The sequence below is a fragment of the Abramis brama genome (assembly GCF_963993115.1).
Source record: "Abramis brama genome assembly, chromosome: 5".
Lineage (NCBI taxonomy): Eukaryota > Metazoa > Chordata > Actinopteri > Cypriniformes > Leuciscidae > Abramis > Abramis brama.
Genome location: NC_139967.1, coordinates 23,919,005 through 23,929,735, shown reverse-complemented (window position 1 = coordinate 23,929,735; position 10,731 = coordinate 23,919,005). Strand labels below are relative to the sequence as shown.

At 37.6% G+C, this 10,731-nt stretch overlaps 2 protein-coding genes across 8 annotated transcripts in view; one reads left to right on the top strand and one right to left on the bottom strand.

Moving 5' to 3' along the window:
- Positions 1–322: 322 nt before the first annotated feature.
- LOC311083364 (uncharacterized protein) lies at positions 323–8,874 on the bottom strand. Its single transcript, XM_084114847.1, has 9 exons — positions 8,479–8,874; positions 7,565–7,714; positions 7,303–7,400; positions 7,103–7,194; positions 3,549–3,609; positions 3,376–3,428; positions 3,189–3,260; positions 2,964–3,087; positions 323–2,785 (listed from the first exon to the last, which is right to left on the bottom strand). The coding sequence occupies exons 1-9, from the start codon at positions 8,564–8,566 to the stop codon at positions 2,390–2,392; spliced, it is 1,134 nt and encodes a 377-aa protein (XP_083970973.1). The 5' UTR covers positions 8,567–8,874; the 3' UTR covers positions 323–2,389.
- A 1,019-nt stretch (positions 8,875–9,893) lies between these two features.
- Positions 9,894–10,731, top strand: part of lrch2 (leucine-rich repeats and calponin homology (CH) domain containing 2) — a 106,327-nt gene continuing 105,489 nt past the window's right edge. For all 7 annotated transcript variants that reach the window (XM_084114381.1, XM_084114382.1, XM_084114380.1 and 4 more), the window contains exon 1: positions 9,894–10,161. In XM_084114381.1, the coding sequence (XP_083970507.1) occupies positions 9,909–10,161 (253 nt within the window). In that variant the 5' untranslated portion in view covers positions 9,894–9,908. The remainder of the gene's footprint in view (positions 10,162–10,731) is intronic.

Genomic DNA, 10,731 nt, shown 5'->3' with positions numbered 1-10,731 from the left:
TAAAATGTAAACAACTTCTTTTCATATTTACATTTTTATTACTGAGATGAACTCTTCTAGTGTCAGAAAACAAAACAGTATTTACATGGTATAACAAGTGGCACTTCATTATCTTCTGAGGTGCCTTCAAAAGGGTATTTTTCCTTCTTCTTAGTTCTAAATTAAAAATGTAAAAGTCTTCATCATATAAAAATGTACATTTTCTTTAAAAAAGGACAATCTTTTGTGTGTACACTGCAATAAAACCTCCTTATCCTTCTGTCAGAAATCTTTCATATATATATATATATATATATATATATATATATATATTTTTTTTTTTATGATTGCTTACACAATAAAATTAAAAATAACGGTTAGTGAAACCTTACATTCAAGCCAAGGAGCAAAACCTCAGCCCAGATCTGCACAAGCCTCACACGTTTTGCAAATTACTACACACACTTCTCTTCATTAGACACAGAAATCCAACATGATGTCACTTCTTTGCAATTTTGAAATTTCCAAAATACCACACTTATGAACCAATTGTTCAAACATGGCCGTCAAATGTGCAGACACTTAGGTGCTTAATTGTAAACTCAACCATCAGGTAAGCATTATAAAAAGGTGAGTTTAACTATCTTCAATAAAAATGGAAGGTAACGTTGCAGTAAGAGGAAGAAGAAGAGGGAGGATGAGAGGAAGAGATAGACCTGGTCACCTGGAGGAGGATGTGGACAAAAAAGACGAGGATTACATTTACCAGATGCAATACGAGCAACCTTGGTTGACCATGTTGTAAACCACTGATTACCATTTAGAGAGGTTGGACAGAGAGTTCAGTCCAACCTCACAATAAATCTGACATTTCGACAAAAGCACAGGTTCAAAAAACAACTTTTCTCTACTGTCTACAATACAATCAGTACAATGTAGCCTACTTTATGACCTCCATCGGTACTTTGTATTACCCATTCACTGTATTCTATATTTGTGCGCTGTCCTGTGACATTTGACATTTTGATTGGTCGACACAGAATTGAGGGTCGAGAACGTGAAGAAGGAAGGGGCCCCATATTCACAGAGGAAAAAGAGATATATCGTGAAAACATGGTTTTGGCCAATAATGCAATACGGCTCAGAGAAAATCAAACAAACATCCTCATTGTCCACACAGTTTTCAATAATGTCCATCAGGTCTCTATCAACACTGGGGTGAATTCTTAAAAAACATCACATACAAATGAAACAACTCTACCTAATGCCATTTGAAAGAAATTGTGAAAGGGTAAAAGACCTGCGGCATGATTATGTGGAGGTAAGTAATGTACATCTCAGTATTGTGCACTGCACAGAACCTTTTTACATGTAAATTTACAGTAGGCCTATATTGAACTACACAATGTTGTCTTTTTTTGTTAATTGATGCTGATCCAATCCCACATGAATTTATCTTAATAAATTAGGCTGGGTTTAACCTGACAAAAGTAAGAAGAGAGAAACATCATTGACCACAGAGCAATTTTGAATGTCCCGGGCCAATGTGGTTGTCTCCACAAATGTTTCTGTTATTTATGTAATATATTCATTTTAGAATATGTTCTGATTTTCAGTGCAAAATTGACTTTTGACTGATTTTACAATGTGGAGAGAAATATTTTCCTCAAAGTGCAGTATTGGTGTTGTGTTAGGTCAATATATTCATGTACCTTAACAATATCTCTGAAAAAATCTAAATGTCACAAGTGTTTCAAATTTAGCACATCAGTGTGTAAGTGGTTCAAACAGAATCAGATTGCATGAATCATGTGTGTGCCATACGCTGTCAAAATTGGGTTTCGTTAAATTATCGTAAAGTTTTGAATGAAGTGTTTAGTTTTGCTCTGCTCTGCTACTTGTGTGTTTATTTCCAAAACTGTAATTAAAATTTTAATATAGCTGAAAACCAAAACTGAAATCGAAAATAAAGTTTTGTTAATTAAATCTTGGTAATTAAATACTTTTATGATTATACCTGATGTATTCAGATATATTTGATATTTTTCTCTATGATATACACTACCGTTCAAAAGTTTGGGGTCTGTAAGATTTTTTCATGTTTTTGAAAGAATTCTCTCATGCCCACCAAGGCTGCATTTATTTAATGAAAAATACAGTAAATTGTAATATTACAATTTAAAATATTTTTTCCTTTTTAATATATTTTAAACTTTAATTTAGTCCTGTGATAGCAAAGCCCTCCAAAACTATTTTGGTCAAAACTGATTTAAAAAAAAAAAAAATTATGTTTGGGCTGTTTCAAATTTAAATAATTTTAAAATAATTTTGGTTGCCGAAATATCGGTGCATCACTAACAGTAAATACCACTTATTCATTATTCATTAAATTGAACGATTGTTATTCGAATCACTGAAGAATTACTGTTCGACCAGCTCCTCTTGATTCTCCCCTCCCTCTTGTCAAGCCTCGTCCTCCTCTTGTCACACCAACCCCTCCTCTTCCTCTGCCTCTTCCACCCCCCACAATGTTTCCTCTTCCTCTGCCTCTTCCAGCACCTATAATGTTTCCTCTTCCTCTTCCTCTGCCTCTTTCACCCCCCACAATGTTTCCTCTTCCTCTGCCTCTTCCAGCACCTATAATGTTTCCTCTTCCCCTGCCTCTTCCAGCACCTATAATGTTTCCTCTTCCTCTGCCTCGTCCACCCCTAACAGTGTTTCCTCTTCCTCCGCCTCCACCGCCCCTTCCCCATCCTCGCCCACTGAAACTCAGGTCAGTGAATCGGTCATTGAGGGATACGGCAGTCTGCGAAACAAAGTAAAAACAGAGGCTCTAAAAACTGATGAACAATTTAATTGTGTAAGCTTATAGAAAAAGAATACAACTTTACTGTCTTTACATACACAAGGCCAATAAAATGTAATAAATGTCTGATTCTCCTACTTTACCGGGTGTGCAGGCTTTGCCGGATGGCTAAACTCACCTGGTTAGTGGTTGCTTTGTAGTTAAATTGCAGAGGAATCCCCTTAGGTAAAGAAGAACCGGCTCCTCTAGAAGATCTCCCCCTTAACACTACCCCACCCCTCCTAGCCTGAATAGGTGTCTTCCTGATGGAGTGAAAAAAGCAAGAGAGGCACAAAGAATAGCTAAACAAAGAAGGACTTACAACCAGTGAATTAGAAGCCAGCGAGAAAGTTCATTCACTCACACAGCGACAGGTGCAGATGTAGCATTTGGCAGGGAAACTGTCAGCGTTGAGCCAGATGGTCCTGTTCTTTGACTTCAGTGTGTGTTTGGATGTGGGTATGACAGACACACAGAGAGGAAGACAATTTGTTAACACACATTGAGAGTACTTTTTAGAATATGTCATATTCACACGTAAAGAAACTCACCTTCTTATTTTCTGATACTTTTGCAATTTCTCAGTCATTTTTGTGGCAGAAAACTGAAGAAACAAAGACAAAGCACAGAACTGTAGGTTTAAAACATTGTAACAGGAAGGTAATTCCATGTGTAAGACGTGTATAATGCATTTCTTTTTTTAAATAAAGATTGCCCTTCTTACCCCTAGATTGTCTAATACAAATGGTCTTCCACCACTTTGTCCTCTTGCTGACATTGTACCCCTAGAACAACAAAAACATGACTATGACACAAATTATTAAACAATTACATTAAACTACTATCTGTGCTATTGTAAGTTTACAGCTCTATTTCTATAAGTGTAATGTTATTTATAAGATGATTTCAATATTTTATGTCACAACGCATAACTTAATGGGTTAATGGGAGTCTATTGTCAGTAGTTTATCAGATCATCAGATTTTATGCTTATTTCCTATGTACTGTCTGTTGTATTACATCTGAAGTGTTCTGATATATTTGATACAATATGTATCAAAGGTTAATTGTAAGATTTTTTAATGTTTTTAAAAGACGTTTATGCTCACAAAGGCTGTGTTTATTTGATCAAAAATACAGTAAAAACAGTAATATTGTGAAATAATTGTTTTCTATTGGAATATATTTAAATTATATTTTATTCCTGTGATGGCAAAGCTGAATTTTCAGCATCATTACTCCAATCTTCAGTGTCAAATGATCATTCAGAAATCATTCTAACATGCTGATTTGGGGCTCAAAAATATCTTGTATAATTATCAATGTTGAAAACAGTTGTGCTGCTTAATATTTTTGTGGAAAGAGTGCTATTTTTTTCAGGATTCTTTGATGAATAGAAAGTCTCTACTACACCCTCTTCAAGGTCTGAATTTTTTAGTTGATGATAAGCTACAGCTGTATTATCTGAGCTTCTTTTTGAGGACAGAGAAGCAAAACTGACCTAGGCTGCATGGAATATATTTTCTATTACTTCTCTCTTCTGCATCTCTGGCTTTCAGTGCATATATTTAGGCAGATGTTATGGCTTCAAATTAATGACAGAGACCAAGAGTTGAGATTGGGCTATGGATTGGAAGACTATTCTCATAATGAAAACCAGAGGACTAGTTCTCATCAATTAGCATCTCATCAATTAACTTCAGTAGGTGCATATGTCATATTTCATATTGTCCTGCTCACTGTTTAATTTTAAGAGAATATAATAATAAATACTTATTATATATCACTATATAATACTTTAGCAATAAATTCTTTAGATTTATTACTACTGAGACTGAGATTCTTGCATTTTATTGGTATTAATAAGCTTGGATATTACCCCATCAGATTTTATGCTTATTTCCTATGTATTGTTCTGTTGTATTACATCTGAAGTGTTCTGATTAGTCCATTAGTAAATATGTATGATACTGTATTATTATTATGGTATGAAACTCTATTATTGATATTTTCTTTTGATAATGAAGTAAAAAAATAAAATAATTCAGATTCAGATTTTAAAGGCACAGTATGTAAGTTTCACTGCTAGAAATCGCTAATTCAAAACAATAACAAAGCAATCTGACGAGAATCAGGCAGAAATGGTGTTCATGGGTGGGCTAATGTATTTAATGTTTTATTAACGTTACTATAGTATGAAGCTGGGCGGGGCCGAAAGCCCCGGGACATTTTTTTTTTACAGTATAAAGTGGACAGGAAGTGGGAGAGAGAGGGGGGATGGGATCGGGAAAGGTCCACGAGCCAGGACTCAAACTCAGGTCGCCTGAAGCGCAACGGTGCTACATGTTGGCAGGCTGCCCACAAGGTCATCGGCACCGACAAGCCAGGGACATTTTACGTTGCTGTTTTTATTATGCTTATATTCCGTAGTTGGCCACTTCCACTCCTTTCATTTTGTTATTTATGCATATTTTACAATTAAAGTTATGTTTAAAGCTGCAGTCTGCAGTTTTTCCTCTTTGTCGCCATCTCTGTTCGAAATCTGCAATTGCAGTTATTCGCGGAATTATCAACTTTACGTGCGTTGTGCCTCGGCTTGGCACAGCGCGGATGAATCCAATGTTTTGAGGAGAATGTGGCTGTCAGTCACCGCGCCGGTGTGGATACTGTCATTCGCAATCACAGATTCTACTTTTTGGAAGTATGACCAACATAAGAATTTTCAACGGAAAATGTCGCCTGAACAAGTAAGTATCATCCAATTTTGTTCTGCCCAACTAAGGGAAAAAAGCATTGCAGTAAATCGCGCCGATTAAATCTAATGATCGCTTATCATATCACGTCAAACCGTGCAAATTATACTTTGTTCTCAAATTGTTAATGTTAACAACATCAGCATTGCGTGACTACATTTAATGCCCTTCCGATATTTATCCTTGTTTTCGCATGGGCCGGTTGCAGTCTCTTTTTTTCTCCGAAGTCTTTCGCGTTTTACAGTGGGTGAATCTCCTGGTGATTGTCGTTTGAACCTTTCTGGATCCACCATCGAATTGATAAGTTTAATTATATCAAGTGCTGCGAGAAAAGGCTATAAATCTCCACCTCCATCACCCTCACACGCAATATAGCCTACTAGCCGAGACTCCTTCTTTATGTGTACAGATGTGACGTAATGACGCAAAGACATGCTCGAATTTCCCGCGAAAATCCACCAGTACCACTGGAGTTAAAACATTATTACAAGCTTACCATTTTGAATCGAGCTAAGGCAAGCAGATAGTGTTGAACAATGGCTGGTTATGTACTTGCTCAAAAATTTATTTTGGATAATTTTTAAACCAAAAAAGCTATGGACTGCAGCTTTAATGTTCGTATCCTTCTTCCCTTAACTTTCTTACAGTAATTATTGATCACTTAAATTAACATTATCTTATTTCATTCTAAAGAACCACCCTTAAGTGCTGAATTACTACTCATACAGGTTACTTTATATGACAAATTAAAATTGTGAGGTAACATAGTGCTGTTTTACTTAGTCAAAACAATCATACTAAAAATACATTTGAGTGAGTTGAAAGTTATGTTATAATGTTACTCTGTGTGTTCGTTCGGTGGCAGCTATGATACACTGCAGTAAGCTAGATCGATAATAGAATATCATATTAATAGAAGCTGGATGACTTGAGTTGCTAAATGGCATGCAATTCATTTTAAAACATTGTGTGGTAGATAAAATGCTGTATTCCTGTAACTACAAATAAAGCTATTTCTGATTATGCTAGCCATGCACTTGACAAAATAATGTTGTCTGATTTACTTTTTGGGTACAAACATGTTACTTGAGGTAAATCAAGAAAACAAGAGATTCAAACAATAAGCCTAACCGTGTTGAGCTATATAACAAATGATTTGTTTTCTGTCGATAAAGGTACCCTATCCAAACAGTTGCTCTCCTGTCTAATAAAAAAACATATTAATAGTAATATATTAAAGCTTCTTTGGTGTTCTTGCGTTTTCTATGAAAGTAAAACCGGAAATTGAGGTTAACGTGGCTATAACGTCATAGACAGGCTACACAATGACACAGGCCATTACACTAGTTAAAATAGCTGAATTCTCTGGATTTAAACATTGTTGGAAACATTTGGGATAATGTAAGTACTCAAGTCAACAAAATATATAATACTGTTCTAGTGGTTTTTGGATATTTTAATCCAAAAATCTTACATATTGTGCCTTTAAGATGATAAAGTTGAAACAGAGAAGAGAGTGTAGAACCTGCTCAGTCTGCCTCCTCTTCCTCTACCTCTTCCTCGTCCTCTGAATGTCCCCCTCGATGTGAATGTGGTCTGATCAAACTGTCCATCGGTCTACGGCACAGAGAGAGTAATCGCAGTAATAATCTTTGAAATAAATCTTATTCAACCACTGGTTATTCAATTACTTAACTCTATTTTAGCCATAGAAACCGTTCATACCGTGGTAGCGGCAGCGGCTCTGTTTAGTGAACCCCCTCTCGACACCATTCCCCTCCCGGCTCCCCTTTGTCTCCTCAAACCTCTCAACCCGCCAGGACCTGTGGGACAAACCTCTATTAGAAACCTTTTAAACAAGCGTTTATACAGTTCATTTGAAGCATTTTTTTTACAGATCTGGCCAGGCAGAAGTCATATGCCAATTGTCCAAATGTGTCAGCTGTCACTAATTGAAGTGTAAGACAGTCAAGTATCAAATGCTTGCCTTGGTACTGCTGCTCTCCTCGCCTGAGTCCCCTCTGCTGCTGCTGTGGAACCTGGTTGAGTTTCCTCAAGACGTTGTTCCTGTTAGAAGCACGTTTACTTTTAGCTCTGTTCGCCTTCTGCTCTTTCTTATTCAGCCTTATAATGTCATCTGTGAAAACAAAAGGAACAAAGTGTTTAGCCTCTGGTTTACTAAAAAAGCAAACATATTCAACTTAAAGATGAATGATTAGATACAATTAGGATATAATTCTTGTCTGAGCTAAATAGGAAAAGAATTAGCTAAATGCAGCATGCAATATATAGGCACCTTATGTTTTTATTTACTTGTTTATCTCATGAGTGGGTGAATTTCGCTATGGCAGATATGAAGGATAAATCTTCTAACAGTACAGCAACTACTTTCTACTAATGATAATACACTATTAGGTGTCTTGGTGTTTTGCAGATATTTTGCCTCGGTATCAGTGTATTACAAATTGAGAACTGAATTTGGTTTTACCTAGAGCCCTTGAATAGAAAATAGTCTACTCAAGGACGCTGATTTTACCTAACCAAAAGATTTAAAAGGATCAGCTCTTCAGGTTTGTTGAGTAAACAATAAGGGTCTGTATTAAAATGGTTGACTGACTGGTACTGTCGTTGCTACTAGTCATTTACTGTGGCTGGATGAAAGTTTTATTTTACTTACAGCCTACTTTAAATGTTACTTCTTTTTAGTCCTTCACGTATCATTAAAGTCATTTATTATAATGCTGAAGTCAAGGCAAATGATTTAAGCACGAGCACGTTGGTTTGACAGTTGTTGAATGTATGTGACAGCTGACTGTTCCTGTACTACACGTCCACACAGAAGTGAAACCGACGGATCCTGCTGCCAACTCATCCAAATCACAATGCCTCGCAATTACTAACCTAATGATAAGTCGATTTTGTCCGAGCTTGAAGCGTGAGACTCCTGCATTTGCTCTGTATTCTCCATCTGTACTTCATTCTCCCCCATTTCGTCTTCCAGTGTCGTTGTGCGCACGCAAAAGTTTCACAAGCGTCGCGTGTCCGTGTTTCTGACGGCTCGAAAACACCAAAATATTTATGCTCGGTAACTTCCAAACGTTTGTCAAAACACAGACGGACTATGAAACTTTTCAAATCAACCCGGTTTCAAGGCGTTTTACTTGTGTTTATTTGTGTCGATCGAGTGAGTGAGAGTCAGAGCCCAGCCCGGCAGCGCGTTGAATAGGAGGAGTGACAAGCGGTGACAAGAGCCCTTAAAATAGCGCAATGTCTACTCCTGCTAGGCAGGTCTTTCCTACTGTCTATGGGTCTTTCCAAGGTGCTTTGCAACGCAACTAGCGGCAGGAATCCTCCCCTCCATTATTATGTTTATCACGTTATCACAGGCAAAATATGTTTTAAGGAGTTGATCCAAATAAAATAAAAAACCCTTCTAAATAAAACAGTTGTTTCCTCTCAGTAGGCTATTTAAACACTATTATACATTATTATTATTATAAACATATCAGAATTTGTTGTAAATTGTAAAGTGACTTTTCGCTTTATACCGTAATGAAGGCTAATAAATAGTATAAATTATTTTATAATATCATTATTATTTAAATGCATGTGTGCATTGAATAATCAAATATAAAACATAAATACAGTCTGTAGAAAATAAATACAGAGCCTACGTGTTGTATGCTTATCTTCTAAATGAGCATTTTGCCATTGTTTTGGAGCACTAACTTATAAAAGTAAGACTAACATATTCATACTAAAAGCCAAAAACGTCAATTTTGATTTCATGTGGACTTTAAGGTTTATGGGGTCAGCAACACCTCCCTTATGTTGCAAGGATTTTCTCCATTCAGCCGCCAGGGTTCGCCCTTGAGCTCAGGGCATGTGGCCCGTTCTCTGTACCCCACTAACCGCAACCGTACCACATGAAAGGAGGTAAGAGTAAGACACGCCCTAAAAGGAGTCCTTAATCCTTTATTTCACCTCTTTTCACTCAGTAATTATCTGAGAGATTTTTTTTTTTTTAAAAACGACTGTATAAGTATGACTTAATTATAACAAAGCTTTTGACCAAAGTAACCAACCCATTCTTCTCGTATTACATACATATTCCCGATGATGACAAAATACATACTGCTCTAATTTTGTAAAACAAAAACATTAATGGTTTCTCTTGATCATCCTTATACATGCCGTAAGAGCTGTGCCAAATCCTCCGCCCCTTTCCAGTAGTAGCCCTTCCCCTCCCCTCTCCACCTCCGTATGCGTCCTCTGCGCATGCGCGGCACGCCAGGCAGCCCCCTATTATTATTGTCAGAATAATTTCACTTATGAAAATGGCGGCGAGTCAGGGAGCTGTGGGACCTGCGGCGGCTCTCCAGAGCCAGCATTATCTGAACGTCGCGCACTGGAGCCCGGGTGTGATTCAACAGCAGCAGCAGCAGCAACACCCGCTGCACACCGCCCGCAGTCTGGAGCGCGCACTGGAAGATGCCGTCTGCTCCGGGATGCTCAACATCAGCGGAAGAAAACTGCGTGAATATCCGGGGCTCAACTACGATCTGACCGATACTACACAAGCAGGTGGGTCCCGCAGATGTGGGCTAATCTCCCTTCGTGCTCCACTGACCCGATTCTCAAGATTCGTGTTTTAGGAGGACAACAAAAAGACATTTAGAGCGTGGGTGCCTTTTTGGTGCATTTGCGCGGTGTGTCAATGGGTGTTTGTGTGTTCACTTAAATAGCCAGTGCACATGGTGCTCGTACAAGGGAAAACCGTTAGTATCACGCTTCATCTCTCGTGTTTATGGTAGCTTGAGTGCGGTGACATGGAATTAGAAATACTGGCCATGACACTGGCGTCTCTGTTTGTTTTGGTTTCACATCTCATTTCACCCCAGATCATATTCCATGAATAAATGCAAATAGAGAGAGCACTTCAGCTGGAAGGAAAGGAGACAATCTTCATTAACCTTTACTCCAGTAATCCAGCAAGTTTTAACATGCAAACCCGTAGAAACCACACTACACCCTAGGCTACCTATACTGCGAACACGCGACAAAACTAGAATGTTCCGTTTATATTTGACGAAACAGTTTTATTTATCATTACGGGAACAGCTTATTTAGTGGATATGGCGTTAAAGGATGGTA